Source organism: Gorilla gorilla, chromosome 13 (genome assembly GCF_029281585.2).
Source record: "Gorilla gorilla gorilla isolate KB3781 chromosome 13, NHGRI_mGorGor1-v2.1_pri, whole genome shotgun sequence".
NCBI lineage: Eukaryota > Metazoa > Chordata > Mammalia > Primates > Hominidae > Gorilla > Gorilla gorilla.
Genome location: NC_073237.2, coordinates 66,905,515 through 66,923,116, shown reverse-complemented (window position 1 = coordinate 66,923,116; position 17,602 = coordinate 66,905,515). Strand labels below are relative to the sequence as shown.

The following is a 17,602-nucleotide window of genomic DNA, read 5'->3' as shown; positions in this document are numbered from 1 at the left end:
GTGGTATCTAACCTCTCCGGCGTCAAGGTCATCAGCTGAGAAATGGGAAGAGTAACAGTAACTAAGGAATATACTTTTGTGGGATTGGATGAAGTCATGCTTGTGAAGTGCTTGCCCAGTGTTTAGCACGTTGTAAGTACACAATAAGTGACCATTAGTGATGTTGTCACCAATGTTGGTATTGTTTGTGCTGTGATAGAGGCATATTCACATAGTTCAGAGGCAGCACGGAGGCTAGGTGTCTAACCCAGGCAAGGCATAATTAGCACCAAGATAAGCTTGCAGAAGATAACTGTGCCTCAGAGCACAAGGAACAGATAGCCAGACAGAGCTTCAGGGACAAGACAGACCAGCAGAGAGAACAGACTGGGCAAAGCTGCCACAAAGGGAGAGAGAGCATGACCAGGAAACACGCCAGGGACAGCAATGGAAAGGGAATTAGCAGTTACTGAGCCCATGCCAGCTACTAGAAATTGTGCTGTGTGACTTAAAAAGATGATCCCACACAAAGATTTGCAATAATCCTGAGATAGAGTCATCCTTATTTCACTTATTTGAGGAAGAAACCCCAAAGCTCAGAGAGGTGCAGTAGATGGCCTAAGGTTATACCGCTACTAACTGGCAAGATTCAGTTTTGCATCTGTATGATTCAAAAGTCCATGCTCCGTACACAATCTGTCCTCTCTGAGCCAGAGTATAAAATACATCCAGTTGTTGCGAGGGACATGGGAGCTGTGGAAAATGATAACCCAGGAGCTAGGCCAAGAAAGTGCCAGTGTCTGCAGTAAAAGGCTTGAGCATTGCTCTGGGCCATGGGCATTGATGAGATATTATCAGCCTAGGAATAACCGGTTTTCCCGAATAGGGGGAGGGTTGTCATGTGACACTTAACTTACTTTGTAGGCATAAGAACTGGGTGAGTCTAACTGGCTAAGCATCAACAGTGTGGTATTTGTGGTGTAGAATAGAGATCATGGTGCCATGGTCCAGCCGAAAAACATAAGAACATTTTTAAAATGGTAATTTGCCCTAAGCTAATGAACAGATTCCATAAAACAGCAAATGGCATGGTGGCTTACGCCTGTAATCCCAGCACTTTGGGAGGCCGAGGTGGGTGGATCACGAGGTCAGGAGATTGAGACCATCCTGGCTAACATGGTGAAACCCCATCTCTACTAAAAATACAAAAAAATTAGCTGGGCGCGGTGGCAGGTGCCTGTAGTCCCAGCTACTCGGGAGGCTGAGGCAGGAGAATGGCATGAACCCGGGAGGTGGAGCTTGCAGTGAGCCGAGATCGCGCCACTGCACTCCAGCCTGGGTGAAAGAGCAAGACTCCATCTCAAAAAAAAAGATTTTCATATGGTACCATCCATGAAAACCAAAGTCTCTTCCTATGGATGTTGTTAAGGAATTAATGTATGAAGTAGGAGACAGGGCCTATTAGATGCCCTAATGCTGATTTTCTACCATTCTGAGCCTGAGGAAAGAAAATCTATGGCTTCTAGAGCTTAAAAGATCTCCAGTCACCACCTAGTCAAACTTATTTTTTTTGCAGATGGTAAAACCAAGGTTTAGAAAAGGGACGTGATTAGGCCAAGATCCTTTCAACACAGGACATCTGCCATACTAAAAGGACCTCATACTGTCAGTCTCACAAAGAAAACCCAGGAAACTAAAGGCAGTGGCCAGTGACACAGGCTGAAATGGATGTTTTCTTCCAAAACATTTCCCCTGACCTCCATGGCAGAGTCTCTCAGAGTCTCTAAAGTGAGTGTTATTTAAGCAGCTCTCTCCCACTGCTCCACCAGGCAAGGTGCCATAGGGGCAAGAAGGCAGATCCCTCAGCCTCAGCGAGCTTATACACCCTGCCATTAGGATGTTGGTCTCTAGTGTTCTTCATAGTTAAGCAGGAAGGGAAGAAGAAGTAAAATGTATCTTTTCCTGAAGTAATCAGAAAATCCAAACTGCTATTTTTTGTACCCTCAAAGGTCCCTTTCACTGGTTCTGATTCAGGGTTGCCCCACCCAAGTTAGATAAGGGTAAGATTGGCCCAGTAACAAGTGGTATGACCTCCTGGTGGGCAGGTCCCCAGAGAAGTAAACCAAGGGCATCTGGTCTACCAACTGGAATGTGTCAAGACTGTCACCAGGGGAACTGGACTAGTCTGAGTAGGGAGGCAAGAAAACTTCTCTGTCTATAGCACTTTATGATACCTTCATGACACTCTCTCGCCTGGTGATAGTTTCTTTAAAAAGCACTCAGGCTGCAGAAGTATTTGATGTCCTGACAAACATGAAAGGGAAGTACAGAAAATATAGTTCCATCTTGTAATGATGAAAAAATATGACAAAATGTCAAAAAAAAAAAGCGCTAAAAATGTTTACAACCCCATAAGAAATCCATATGGTGTTGGCCTAGAAGAACTGTCTCTGGTTCTGGGTGTTCCTTCTCAGAGGGATGTCTACTAATGTTTTCAACCATCTGGTTGGCTGACAAGATGGTAGGTAACAAATATTCTGAATTCTGCTAGCCAAGGCCATGAGATATATAAAGAAGCTTCTGGAAATATTATTGCTGGACCTGTGGCATCTGTCACATTAGCATCTAGTGAGGTACATTACACAGTTTTATGATCAATGAAAGAGGTAACATCAATTGCCAGGAAAAGGATTGAAAGCAGGGAAGAGTAGACGACACGTTGTCATCTAGTTCCAACCCCCTAGAGAACCTCAATGAACCTTTCCTGTAGAATTACTAGATGAAGAATTTTCACTTGTTTCCATTTTTTGCCCTCATCACAAAATCAGCAGAGCTGCTTTCTCCTGTCCTCCTGACATGTCACCTTAGGATCAAAGACTGCTCTCTCAAGGATGAAAGATATGTCAGTCATAGGTCCAGGGAGGCTTGGTTGAGTGACTGACCCATATTTTAAAATTTTCTCACTGTGATATGTCATATGTGCTTTAAAAAACCCCAAACCTCATGTTCACTGAATGATTTCATTTGCTCCTCCAGTAATGTAAGCCAGCACTGCACTGCATAAGCCATATGCAGCATTCAAAGTGCTAAAGCAAAAATCAGGAAAGTGAAAATAGGAGAGAGTGACAAAGTCAATATGTTTTTTCAGGACCCCTTTTCCAAGAAGCGAGAGCTTAAACTCATTCTGGCAGTTGGTAGTAGTGCAAATAGAGAGGAATAAGAGCTGATTCTGCACATGGCTCCTCCGCCTCGAAGTATAAAGGCTACATTCTCAACACATGCACATGCCTGTGTTTTGCAGTGCCATTTTAGAGCAATCACCTCTCCCTAGGACTTTCATCAATGGGACTGGAGTGCCATCACAGCAAATCTGGTTCAAGGACAACACAAGCTTCCTTTTACTGTAACTTGCTTTTATTTGCTAAAATACTCATTTCTAGCTACGAGGCAATTTATGACAAAAGCCCCAAACTTCCAGGGGTTATTTTTAAAACTAAATGCTAAATATAGAACAGGACTCATACATAAAGATGTTCATCACACTATTATTTATATGAAACATTTAGAAACTTTGTAAGTGTCCAGCAATGGGGGTATTAAGTGAACTACAACACGTCTATTGGACAAAATACTCTGCAAATATTAAAAATTATGTTTTGAAGAATTCCCAAGAATACAGAAAAGTGCTTGGTGATAATGTTAGTGGAGAATAAAATGAGACTACAAACTAGTATTTCACAAATATGCTCTCCCCTTCCCCCCACAAACTCTGCCTATGGCAGGGGGGATAAAAGAAAGCCCTGCAAGTGTGTCCAACCCACCTTATTTTGTTTTTGTTGTTCTGTTTTGTTTTGTTTGAGACTTTTAGCAGCCTGAAGCCATGGATTTTAGTTTCTGTCTCTAGTGATAAGAGGAAAAGAGGGATGAGGAAGGGGGCTTTACTGGCCCAACCAGAAACAGGAACTAAGAACCCATGACTGTATACTCTCCCTGTGACATGCAAAAGGAAGCATACCAAAATATCCTCAGTAGTCTCAGTAGTGTCTTTGAGTAGGACTTGAGGTTTGGGGAATTATTTTTCATTGATCTTTTTCTAAACTTTCTATAATTTTTAATGATAAGTATGCATTGCTTTTATAATAAGAAAAAAGAAATGATTTTCTGTGTTGGAACCTGTAGACCTCTAGCCTCTGAATTGCATTTCTTGGGAGGAAAAACAAACTCCAGTGTTCTTAAATGACGGTGGGAGGAATAAGGGAAAAAAGGAATGAGGGATTAGAGTCAAAAGCAAAACCTCTATGGTTCTCTGGCACTCTTCACTAATTGCCAAGTTGTTCATCCACGATGATCCCTTGGGAGAGTATGGAGTTGAGTGGTGCTGTGAGTGTGCTTGAATCTATAAGACAATCTCCTACTTAAAGTAACCTAAATCAGACTATGATTTCTAGTTAGATGTAATGCACCTTTAAAATAAACTGACAAGTCCATTGTAAAATAAAATATCCTTTTGAAAGTCAAATAATCGCTTATTTTTTCTAATGTATAAATTCATACATGAAAGTCTTATAAGACATACTAGAATCATGTCAATTTCACCCAATTTCTATCTCCCTAGCATCACTTTTAAGTCACCCACTTCGACCTAAAACTTTGAGACTTGTTCAAAAATATTACATGAAAAATCAATATTTAATTTATATGGAACTTGGTGACAAATAATTGAACTTAACTGATATTAGTTTTCTAGTAGAAATTTTGCATTTCACTTTCTACTGATCTTTTGTTTGCTCAGTTCCAGGTGTGTTTGCATTTCCTAATTTTCTCCAATTTCCTTCCCTCCTCCATATAAATCATCATGTTCATTTCTAGAAGTCAGTCTCTTTGGCAAAATGTTAACATTAAGAATTTGATAAGGGCTATTTTATCAAGATTTGCCTAAGACAGTCTGACTGCCTGAGAATTTCAGAAGAAACACTGCCACTTTAGTTGCTACTTCACAAGCATTCTGCCCTGGCTTAGTATTCAGATGGCTTCTAGTTACAACTTCCTGTTTCTCTCTTAAAGCAGCCCTGTCTCTTTTCAAACTCGAGAGTGTGTGGTTTCATCACTGACTCTTAATGTCTTTAAGTGATTCATCTCAAGAAAATATCTTTCATACTGGACAAATCTGCAAGCAATGATGCTAAGATCTTGAATCACGGTCTTACTGTTCCAAATAAGTCTTCTTAAGCTGCATAAATATGAACTGTAGATTAATAATAAAAAAGGTAGCCTTACACTAAAAAAAAAAAAAAGAATTTTATCAACCAAAGAAAGTTTTTCTCAAAGACTGAAAATCGAATACGAATATGTTTTAGATGCATAGCATTCTATTCATCAGGTTGGCATTGTTCTCTTCCCTGTACCAAGTCAACTTTAATTACGCCAAAGAGAAAACAGAAGCTAGTATGTGCTTACAGGCATTTCATTGCTGATCAGGAATCCTGTTTGGATCCCTATCAAGAGTCTTGTATCATTTCGTATCTTGATGAACATAGATTTTTGTGTTTTCTATTAATTGCTGCATTATTTCAAATTATTTTAAATACTGATGATTCATCCAGGAAACATTATGCTAAGCTGGCGGCTTTTAAAAGTCACTGCATTAGCTTCTCCCTAGCCCTGGAGGTGGGGTTAAAAATAAATAAACAAATATAAATAAATAAAAATAAATAAATAAAAAGTTATTTCATTGTAGCGACTGAATTGCTTACTGAGTCTAATTCTCTTCCTGTTTCCCTGCTTCTATCCTTGGTAAACACATTGCCAGATTCTATGAAAAAACTGAGTAGGAAAATAGGAAACATTTCAGAGATTAGTTTATGAAAGCCGAAGATGTACCATTTTTAGTGTGCTCAAGCCTATTGTTAACATGATTATAGGCAGACTGTTCTAAATTCTTAGATGATAAGAACTTTCTTTGTTGATTATCTATCGTATAGCTATGAGAATATTTCTAAAATTCTCAGACATGTTACAAACCATTTGTCAAACTCAGATATCATTTCTTACATATCTAACACAGAATAAAATGATTGTAGAGTGTTCCTTTATATTTTTGATAGATTGAACCAAAGTGTCCTTGCAGCTTATAGATGCTTTTCACTCTAATATCATGGTTATTTTCATTTTCAAAAGCTCTACTCCATCTTCATCTCTATTTTCATGGATTCATTGCTCACCGTGGCATCATATAAATCACAAATTAAGCTAATTAATAGATACCTTGAAAGTGAGTCAATTTCATTGTCCCAATATTTTTTATATCCTTATCTTATTTAACTGTAAGACCTGCTGAGTTTTAGAAATGGAAAGTCCGTGACTAACTCAGCCACATAGACTATGTTTTGGTATTTAGGTGGTGAATATGCCTATTTGTTTCCCAGAAAATGAACCAAACTCTTTTCAAACATAAAATTATTTCCAAGTTTCTGCTTGGTTTTTCTATAATATATTCCTGCTTTGAGTCTTAAAGTTTAAACTATATAGAACCAAAGTTTCATATGTATTAGTGAAACATGCTTTAGGGCAAATTGGTGCCGCCTATGGCTCAAAAATGTCACACTCATACCAAGTCTCAAAAAAAATAGCCTATCATCCTCTTATTGGTTCCATCTGTGCTTTGTTACTTCTTTTTCCCTGTCTTCTTTTGGATTATTATTACTTCACTTCATCTCTCTTGTTGTTTTTTTTTAAAGTAATTTAGTGATGTTTACTGTAGTTGTTGCTTTGGGACCTACAGCATAACACTAACTTTTCACAGTCTACTTTTCAGTATTCATCGATAGTGTAAAAACCTTAAAACTGTGCCCTTCTATTGCCTTTCCCTGCCTTTATGCTAATGCTATAATATATTTTACTTATATATGTTATAAATTCTACAATGTATTATTATTGTTATAAAAGTCAGTTGTCTTTTAAATAGTTTTAAATAATAGCAAAATATACATTTACCCATGCAATTACCACCCCCCAAAAATTTTTTAAATAATGCCTAACCTCAGGCAGCCCACTTTCTATCCCATAATGCTTGACTGGGTGATTGACCCCTGAAAAATAATAGAGTGTTCAGTAGACTCTTGTGTTAAAATTGGCTCTTGACACTTGTGACAAACTCTTGGCCTATGGCTTAATACACCACATTCACTTTGCTATGTTACCATTCTTGTGTTGAATGTATTCCTTTTTAATGTTTGCTTCTTTCAAACCAGTCTCCTAAACATAACCACTTGGTAATAATTCATCTACTCAACAAATGCTTACTGAGCAAGGACTAGGACTCCTGACTGCAAATAAACTTCTCTTCAGTGCAGAGAGATGTGTGCAAATAGAGATTGAAAGTGGCATCTTGGAATGCCTTAAGCTTAGAGAATCATAGGGGCATGAAAAGAAAGCAAGGGTTGGATCCTAGTTACATTATAGAAAAGAGCTTCTTAAATGGCACATGTCTACTGAAAGTCTTCTAGTTTGTTCACCAAGTAGAGGGAAGGGTATTTCAGCAAGGAACTGAATGAACTAAAGGCAGATAGGCTAGAAACAACATAAAGGATCCTGAGAGAAGCAAGATGCTCAGCCCAACTAGGGCATCAGGTATGTGGGATTGGGTCATGCTGTGACGGTGGGAGTGCAGTCAGCAAGAGATAAGACTAAAGAAAGGACTGATGGAAAACCAAGTCTCGTATGTTTTCACTAATAAGTAGGAGCTAAGCTATGAGGATGCAAAGGCATAAGTATGATATAATGGACTAAGGGGATTTGTGGGGGAAGGTTGGGAGGATGGTTGGGTACAATGTTGGGTACAATGTACACTGCTCGGATGACAGGTGCACTAAAATCTCAGAAATCACCACTATAGAACTTATCCATGTAACCAAAGACCACCTGTACTCCAAAAACTATTGAAATAAAAATAAATATTTTAAAGTGTTGGGAGTGTGACATCAGCAGTCTTTAATGCCCTGCTAAGAATTTTTAGCTTTATGTCATAGGGAATGAAGGCCACTTTAAACGTTCTAATATGGAGAGTGATATAATCAGGCATGGAAGATGGCCTGAACAGCTGCACAGAGACTAGAATGAAAGGAGGGATGGACAGGACCAGAATCAAGAAGACTAGCAAAAAAGGACGGTAATAGTAGATGCCACAGACTGAACAAAGGCTGACAGTGAGGACAGAGAAAGAGAAGTAGATAGGAGGAAGAAGCCACGTGGCAGAGAACTTTTCACTGTCTGGCAGATCATATGTTTTACTTACTTTTGCTCTGTCTTCCCTTTCTAGAATGCAGGTTCTATGAAGGCAGGGAGTTGTTGTCAGTGTGGTTCACTGCTCCATTCCCAGCACCTAAACGGTGCCTGGCACAGAAGAGATACTCAATTAATATGCCCAATAACAAATCAACTACATGCAAGAGGGTGAGAGTGACAAGTACGATGTGCAGATTTCTGACTTTTAAGGGGGCACAAAATAAGAGCAAGCACATACACAAGAAAGCTGGTTGGCAGGCAGGTTGGTGGGATGGAGAAAAGGGGACCGTATCAGTTTGAAAGATTTTGCTTCTCTTCAACGTGAGAATCAAAATTCCATCTAGCCTAAGGTAATCTGTCCACAAGAGAGCAGAAGATATAATACATCAAACTGAATTCGGAGGAAAAGTGTTTTTTAACAAAATGTTTTGATGTTGAGTTTTTTGGGATTTTCAAGAAGAATCTCGCTGTATTCCACAGTGCTTTGATAAGATCAACCACCAAGTTGCAAACATCCAAAAGTTTTAGGGTGCATGTTGAAAATGCCAATTTTATAGTAAATAAATATCAGACTTTACTAAATCACCTACAAAATGATTAAGTTAATAACTTTTACTTCTACCCAATTTAAAATCTTTTTCTATTAAAATTCATATTGGTGAGATTTGATAGAATGAGCATATATGCCTATCTCCCTTCCTGCTCCTCATCCTCAAATAACACAAAAAAGACAAAATCACAAATATATATATCTCCTAAGCAGACTCTATAAGTGCTCATCATGAAGGGAGAGGGAAAAGTATACCACATTATGAGACAAGAAATTTTTAGCAATTTCTGGAATGTTGAAGGAGGTATAGAAAGTAGTGTTTCAGATCCAGCGCAGTGGCTGACACCCGTGATCCCAACACTTTGGGAGGCCAAGACGGGCAGATCACTTGAGCCCGGGGTGAAACCCTGTCTCTAAAAAACATACAAAAATTAGCCGGGCATGGTGGCGTGCACCTGTAGCCCCAGCTATTCAGGAGGCTGAAGCAGAAGGATCACCTGAGCCTTGGGAGGTTGAGGCTGCAGTGAGCCAAGATCATGCACTCCAGCCTGGGAGACAGAGTGAGACCCTGTCTCAAAAAAAAAAAAAAGAAAAGAAAAGAAAGAGGGAGGGAGGGAGAGAAGGAGGGAGGGAGAGAGAAAGAGAGAGAGAAAAGGAAGGAAAGATGGAGGGAGGGAGAGAAGGAGGGAGGGAAGGAAGGAAGGAAGGAAGGAAGGAAGGAAGGAAGGAAGGAAGGAAGGAAAGAAGGCAGGAGTTTCCAGGAAGGAAGGCAGGAAGGGAGAGAGGGAGTGAGGGAGGAAGGAGTTTCCAGGAAGGAAGGAAGGAAGGAAGGAAGGGAGGGAGGGAGGGAGGGGTTTCCAAATTATTCTAGTAGAAAAGTATACACTATGAACAGTTATTTCAGTTACCATACAGGATCAAAATAAAGGCAGGGAACAGGAAAGGGCCCTGAGAGTAAAATCAGAATAATAAATTAAAGAACTCCCCTCAGAGTAGCTAATAGGCCAAGAAATTCCATATCTACAAAGTTTATTTTACTGATATACTCACCCATGTGCATATACAGATATTCACTGCAACGGCGTTTGTAATAGCAAAAGATTGAAAATTGATCCAAATGTTCATTAGCGGAAGACTGGCTAAATAAGTCATGGTACATGCATATAATAAAATATTCTACAGCCAACAAATTATGATATATATGTATATATACACATATATCATTATTTGTATATATGTATCTGTACATATATGTGGTTTTACATATGTATGTGTGTATATACATATGTGGTTTTACATATGTGTGTATATATACACATGTGTATATATTACATATATTAATACATGTATATATGTATTAATATGTATATACACACATATATACCCATATATATACACATATACCTAACCATATAAACATATATATGTATATGATTAGGTAATTTATAGGATATATATAAATCCACTGTAATATTAAAAACACAATTTTTAGTAAAAGGAAATAAATTACATACATTTAAAAATGAACGAAAATGACAAAGTGCATATAAAAAATGTGAGATACATAATTTTAAATGCATTAATTGGAAAACAAGAAAGAATAAAAATAAATTGACTAGGAAGTCAACTTAAGATTCTATGAAAAGAACAGCTAAGGAAGCAAAAGTAGAAGAAATGAATGGATAATGATAAAAGATAATACTTTAAACTGTATGTAATAATATTGGGCCAGGCATGGTGTCTCATGCCTGTAATCCCAACACTTTGAGAGGCCAAGGTGTGAGGATGGCTTAAGTCCAAGAGTTTGAGATCGCTCTGGGCAACATAGTGAGACCCCCATCTCTACAAAAAGTTAAAAATTTAGCAGAGAGTGGTGGTGCATGACTGTAGTCCCAGCTACTCAGGAGGCTGAGGTGGGAGGGTCACTTGAGCCTGGGAGTTCAAGGTTATACTGAGCTATGATCATGCCACTGCACTCCAGCCTGGGCAACAGAGTGAGACCTTGTCTCAGAAAATAAGAATAATAATAATATTGATCAATACAATGAAAAACTGATTCTTTGAAATGACCATGATTTTGATATAGTGAAACATAGAGAGGAATGAAAAAATTGCCATATAATTCTGGATATAAAAGAGATTTTAAAACAGAGAATTCTATGTACAACTAAATAACAATAAATGTGAAAATTTGAAATTTTGGGATTTGATATGTCGACATAAAATTTCTTGATTTTGATATTCTTAACAACACTGGGTCTTATTTGCTAATATTTTATTTAGGATGAAATAAAATGTTAGCAAAATGTTGATGAAATGCTCGATTATCTAGAAAAACATGAACTTGAGTCAATGAGAGGCAGAAAATCTCAACTGATCAATAACTGTTGAAGAAATTATAAAGATAATCAGCAGTCTATCCATAAAAATGGTCCAGCACCAAACAGCGTATAAACATCGTACTAACTCTGCCAGAAGCAGGTGAATTCCTTTGTTATAGGGACTATCTGCAACATGAAGGGGAAAACGTTCCCAACTCAGAAGGTTAGCGTAACTCTAATACCCAAACCAGATAAGACTGGTGACAGGTACCAACCTCACTCACAAACATCATTGCAAAAATCCTAAATAAAGTATTAGCAAATAAGATTCAGTGTTGCTAAGAATAATGCATCAAAATCAAGGAATTTTATGTCAACATACCATCTCCCAAAACTACTATTGTAATTCACATTCCCTCCAAGAATATTTAAGAATACCTGTTTTTTCCATCTCTGCCAACATTGATGGGTGATAGGAAAGGAAGGCCTTAGTTTTTCTTTGACTTTTTTTTTTCTGAAGCAGATATGAAAAATGTATAATTAATATTTTTAAACATTCAAATTTCAAATAAAATAAAAATGGAGTGGTGATGAATACATAATATCTCAGGTCAGTCCAGGCAAGATTATAATGTAACTTTCTCTTTGGAGCCTCCAGCCTCCCCTTGGTCCTCCCTTTTCCTCTTTTTAAGGCATCCTTCCTCCCACACCCTGGGTCACTCCCAGGTCCTTGGGTTCTGAAACCAGCACAAGGATGGGGCATGAACAGGTGAGCAGTCATTGCCCCCACATCGGTTTTCCAGAAAAACTGTGAAGCCCTGTTGTACCAAAATATTCCAAGGCCCTTTCCTCAGAAACCCTATAGAAACACTGCATTTATCCATCTTCCTTTCCTCAACCTCAAACCTAAATGTATTGCTAGGAAAACCTGATAATCTTGTATTTCAGGGTAAATTTAATGTTATCTATTTGTTGACTCGGAAGAATTTCCATCTGAAATGTGATCTTTATGAAGCAAAATTTTAGTCATCAGCAGAACAAGTCAGATGGTTAAGGAATTCCCTTTGATGCCTAATTTCTTAATTCTAAACAATGAACTCTGATGTTATCCTGAGTGTCCTCAGCTTGCTGCCAGCTAAGTACATGATACATGATAATATCTTTCAGACCATAGCCAGCCCTGGCGTAAAGAGTTGACTTAAAGGGCCAGCCAAAATTTCACCTCTGTCCCCTGATTCTTTCTCCAGTGGACCCCAAATTTTCCCCTTAATTCAGGAATCCCTTCCTGAGTTCAGAGAATAGAATAGTTCCCTCTCAACTTCCAAGTGGAAACTTTGGGGGCATTAATAGCTGTTTGGGATAATGTCCAGATGGCATCTTGGCCAAACCTGTAGTTATGCAGAAGCAGATTTCTGGAAAATTTAATTGAATTGGGACGCACCTCTACCTGACGGCCCTTACCAGAGATCACAACTATAACCTATGATCCAAATACAGCAGATAGATGGAGTTTGTTTGGCTCTTCATATTTTAAGTTTTTTAGATCAGGGCCATACATGGTGGCTCACATCTGTAATCCCAGCACTTTGGGAGGCCAAGACCAGGAGTTCAGGACCAGCCTGGGCAACATAATGAAACCCCATCTCTACCAAAAAAAAAAAAAAAAAAAAAAAAAAGGAGAGAGAGAGAAAGAGAGAAAAGGAAGGAAAGGAAGGAAGGAAGCTGGGCATGGTGGCACATGCCTATAGTCTCAGCTACTCAGGAGGCTGAAGTGGAAGGATTGTTTGAACCCAGGAGATTGAGGCTGCAGTGAGCTATGATCGTACCACTGTACTCCGGCCTGAGTGACAGAAAAAGACCTTGTCTCAAAAAAAATTGTTTTCAGTTCAAATATCTGTGAAGGCATTTCAATTTGCAATTTCTGCCTTACCCTCATCCCAGGCTCTGACCTTAGGACGTAAACAGGTACAAGAGTCAAGTGTTCATATTATCTTATTCTTCCCTCTCCTTATTTTTTCCCAAGTTATAAAGGTGAGAGTTATTCAATTCCAATCACAGCTGTTCTTCTAGCTCATTGTGTGACCTTAAACAAATTACCTTGTCTTTAGGTGGTGGACTGGAAGTTTTCTAAGGCAACTAATTAACAGTCTGTGGTTCTGTGTGTCTATTCTCACTACCATAGTGATAAAACCTAGACTTATAGATTAGCAAATCTGATTGTTTACTTCCTATGTAGTTGGAAATAAATAAGCGCCATTATTATCCCATTCTAGAGATAAGCTCGAGGCATGAAACAGTTGAGTACTGTAATAACTCAAATGTGGATATTCAAGCAATATTTTGGCTTTTTTTCTATAGCCTCCTCTGACTTGGAAAACAAACTCTTCATTATTGTTAAGCATTGTTTGGAACTTTTTCTTTCCCTCTTTCTCTGCCATTAGTTATCACTGCCCCAGAAGTTGAGAGTTATGCCTGAGGCCACATAACTATGTTGTTTATGTACAAAATGATACTCCATTATGTCAGCCACTCTCTGTCCACATCAGTGATCTATGGACTCTGTGACAATCTCATTGTTCTAGGGCGAAATACAACGTCAGATGTACTCCACCAACACTGTAATGGACTTTACCCACTTACTCTGCTTGAAGTTATCCTCTGCTCTATTAAATGGGTCTGTGACCAGCTGTCCTGTACAATTTAGGAGTTATGGAACTGGATAGCTTAGTTGTATTAATTTCTCCATCTATATCTAATATAAATGTTTGCATTAGTGATGTTTTGATTACATAGTCATATATATCCATCCTCATGTAATTCATATATTTATTTTATGTATTTACATAAAACCAGAAAGAATGGAAGGTAACATATTTTTAAATATGGATTGCTATGCCTGACTCATAGCAAGGGCCCCAAAATCATAGTTTTATTTTTTTACTGGGGGAGCAGGCTGTCTTAGTCTATTCAGGCTGCTATAACAAAATACTATAAAATGGGTAGCTTACAAACAACAGAAATTTATTTCATGCAGTTCTGGAGGCTGAGAAGTCCAAAATCAAGGCAGCACATTTTCAAGTGATTCATAAACAGCAGTTCTAACTGTGTCCTCATGTGGTGGAAGGTGGAAGGGAGAGGCCTTTCATAATGGCACTAATTTTATAATGACCATTAATCATCACCTAATGACCTCCTAAAGACCCACCTCCTAAAGCTATCACATTGGTGAGTAGGTTTCAACATATGTACTTTGGGGGAACACGACCATTAGACCATAGTGGGGTGTATATGGTTATGACCAAAACAGTGCAACTATAAGTGGTCTGTGTTTGGAAACTACTGAGGCATCTCCCTCTTAATAAATTGCAGAGCTCTCTCATCGGATTCTTGTTATGTGTGCTTACCCTGTGGTTAAGAATCTACTTTGTAGATATAGTCTCTGCTCAGATGTGGTATCATTGATTTAATTTCTCTTGGGGGAAAAATGCTTTGCTAATGATCACCTTGTCTCAAATTGCAGATTACGGTATTTCGGATGGGATCAGAAGGACACCAGGACATTGATTTGGCTATCCTGACAGCTTTACTCAAAGGTAAAAGAGTTTCTGTGTCCAGAGAGTGTGAAAATAATTTAAACGAATTAATACAGTGAACTTATGTCTCCTAATAATAGATATAATCCCAAATGATACTATGACACAATAAATTATTGATAACATAGGGGTCTCTCCTGTAAGACAGTTACTGCTATTAAATTCTCCTAGAATAGATATTATAGTGTGACTCAACTTTATAAGATTTAAATATACTACAGTTTAGTTATGTCCATTGAATTATAAATGTATATAAAGAAAAAGGCTCACATAATATGTAAGATGCAATGTTATCTGAGGTTATTTAATAGTAATTTTTACCCTATCTACTTTCAAAAACCATTTGATATGGCATATGTGTGAGTATATGTGTGTGTGATATATATACACACAATAATACCTTAACACACACAATAGCATATTAAAATGGAAAATCAAAAACCATTGAGACGAAGGAGAAGGAAAAAAATTATGGTACTGTACTTGTTATAATAGAGCATTAAATTTAAGCTTCCTGGAAGTCAAGGCAAAAATGGTAATACTCTGAGTTGTAACTTGTTTTGAAAGTGGGTATTTGTCCTATTCTCTAGTCCCAATAACTACAAAGTCCCCATCTATCTGTCCTCATCCTTGGAGCCATATGAAGAGCAGTTTCCTTTAGGTTCTGTGGATTAAATCCAATCCTTCCTGTGCTTTACTAAGTACATTACACTTGACTAATAATTTGCAGTGTTAAACTGTTCAGTGCTGAAATTCAAACTAGAACTATAAGACAAAACAAAACCACAGACTTGTTGAATGTGGTTCTGAGTTAGAAATGTCTCCTACATTCTCTCTTAGCCCCATAGTTTGTTTGCCTGCTGTAGCGTCATGGTTGGTCACTGCCTGTTTGTCATCTTCCTAGATAGGGCAGAGAATGTGTCTCATTCATTACTACCTTCTTAAGACCTCACACAATCCTTAACACATGGCAACATTCAATCAAGTTTTGTTTAATAAATGAAGGGCCAAGTGGACTACTCAATGATTCAGTGATAGATTCAGCATTCCAAAATTAAAACTCAGAATACCAACTATTTCATTCATTTTCCAGTGTATCTACTCTTCTTCTACTATTAATATTCTCTTGAGGACCCATCATGTGCTACCATGCTCAACTCTTTACAAATACTGTAAACGTTATTTATTTCAACAACCAAATGATATAGGAGCTATTTTTAATTCCCATTTTACAGATGGAGTAAGTTGAGCTACAGGAAGTTAAGTAATTCGCTAAAGGTTAAAATGCTAATTAGCAAGCTTGGCCTTAGGTCCAAGTATGTCTAACTCTTCACTATACCATGTGACCCCTCTGACAATACTAATTTGTCAGTTCTCTTCACCCACTCTCCAAGTGTATATATGCACATTCATTCAAAATCCTGATTGCGACTTAGAAGTTTTGCAATCCCATGAATCATATCATGTGTCCAGCTTGAGAACCGCTGCTCTAAAGCATTTTATCCCAATGAACTAAGAAAGACAAAGGCTTTGCAGAAGAATCACGGGACCAGGGACCAGGCATGAACTGAACCACAAAGCATACTGCAGGCCCCACTCTCCCCTTATCAGAGACAAAAATAAAAATTTGAGGCAAGTTACCCTATATTTGCCATTCTCAAATAAAGATATTTTAAAGTAATAATGTCAGTAACTGACATTTATTGAGAACTTACTATGTGCCAAACACTGTGTTGGATGCATTCCATGTATACATTTGTTTATTCTTTACAGTAGTTCAATTACCAGATTTTACAGGCTCTATTTTATAAATAAGGAAATTGGGGCATAGAGCAATTCAGTAACATGCTCAAGATAAGTTGACCAGTAAATGGTAGAGACAGTCTGACCCCATAGCCCTCACTTATGTATGGAGATACAAAAAGCATCCCTTTCCCACTGATAAGAAATGAAGCACCACATTTACAACCCTGAACAAAACTCACAGCAAATGGGGAAGTGATCCAATTATTGATAAAAACATATCGGCCATTATAATATCTTCTACTGAAAATACTTTCCTCCTCTCTCATGAATTTGTGAGAATTTAAGTTGTGATTCACTTTCAGCTCAGTCTTAGAGTTTATTCATTGCATTATAGAATAGTTGTTTTCCAACATTTTTGAGTATGACATACCATATGAAATACATTTTATATTATAACCAAATAGTTACACATATGTATTTGGAAAGTTGAAATTAAAGTAGATGAAATAATATTTACATTGACAATATGCAATTGCAATATGCAATTAAATTGGGTATTTTCTATTCAATCTATTCTTTTCTTTTAAATGCTGATTATATCCCACTAAATTGATTTCACAAACTACTAATGAGTCATAACCTGCAGTTTAAAAAAACACTGCCACAGAAGATTAAAGAAAATTATGATTGCTCTAAGAAATTAACATCTCTAATCACCATCATGAACATTATCTATGCAGCAGTTGATGCTAATGGGAATTTATGCCATTAAAAGATTATGATGTGTCAACTCTATTTTGCGAAGGCTTTGAAATGCTCTCAGATGCTGACCCATTTGATTTGTAAAGGCTATCAAGCACAGTACTTTTGCTGGCTTCTTCGGAGGCCAAGAGCCTACTTATATTGGTTTCAAACTCTTAAGTTTATTTAATTATTCTTCCTACTTTTTTTGAATTATGCGTGGGCATGTAACATGGTTTAACACCAAATTGTTACATTTAGTTTGCAATTATCTAATGCATGTAGAAACTTTGTGCAATCCAGTTTTTATTCTGCGGAATCTGAGAAATTTCTGAGAGAACCAGAAGTTAGGAAGAGGAGAAAGCCAGGAAACAACCCATTGGTCCCTA

At 37.7% G+C, this 17,602-nt stretch overlaps 1 protein-coding gene across 21 annotated transcripts in view; it reads left to right on the top strand.

The window, feature by feature from the left end:
- TRPM3 (transient receptor potential cation channel subfamily M member 3) overlaps window positions 1-17,602 on the top strand; it is a 903,328-nt gene that overhangs the window by 735,283 nt on the left and 150,443 nt on the right. For all 21 annotated transcript variants that reach the window (XM_055350775.2, XM_055350774.2, XM_055350777.2 and 18 more), the window contains one exon: window positions 14,654-14,726. In XM_055350775.2, the coding sequence (XP_055206750.1) occupies window positions 14,654-14,726 (73 nt within the window). The remainder of the gene's footprint in view (window positions 1-14,653; window positions 14,727-17,602) is intronic.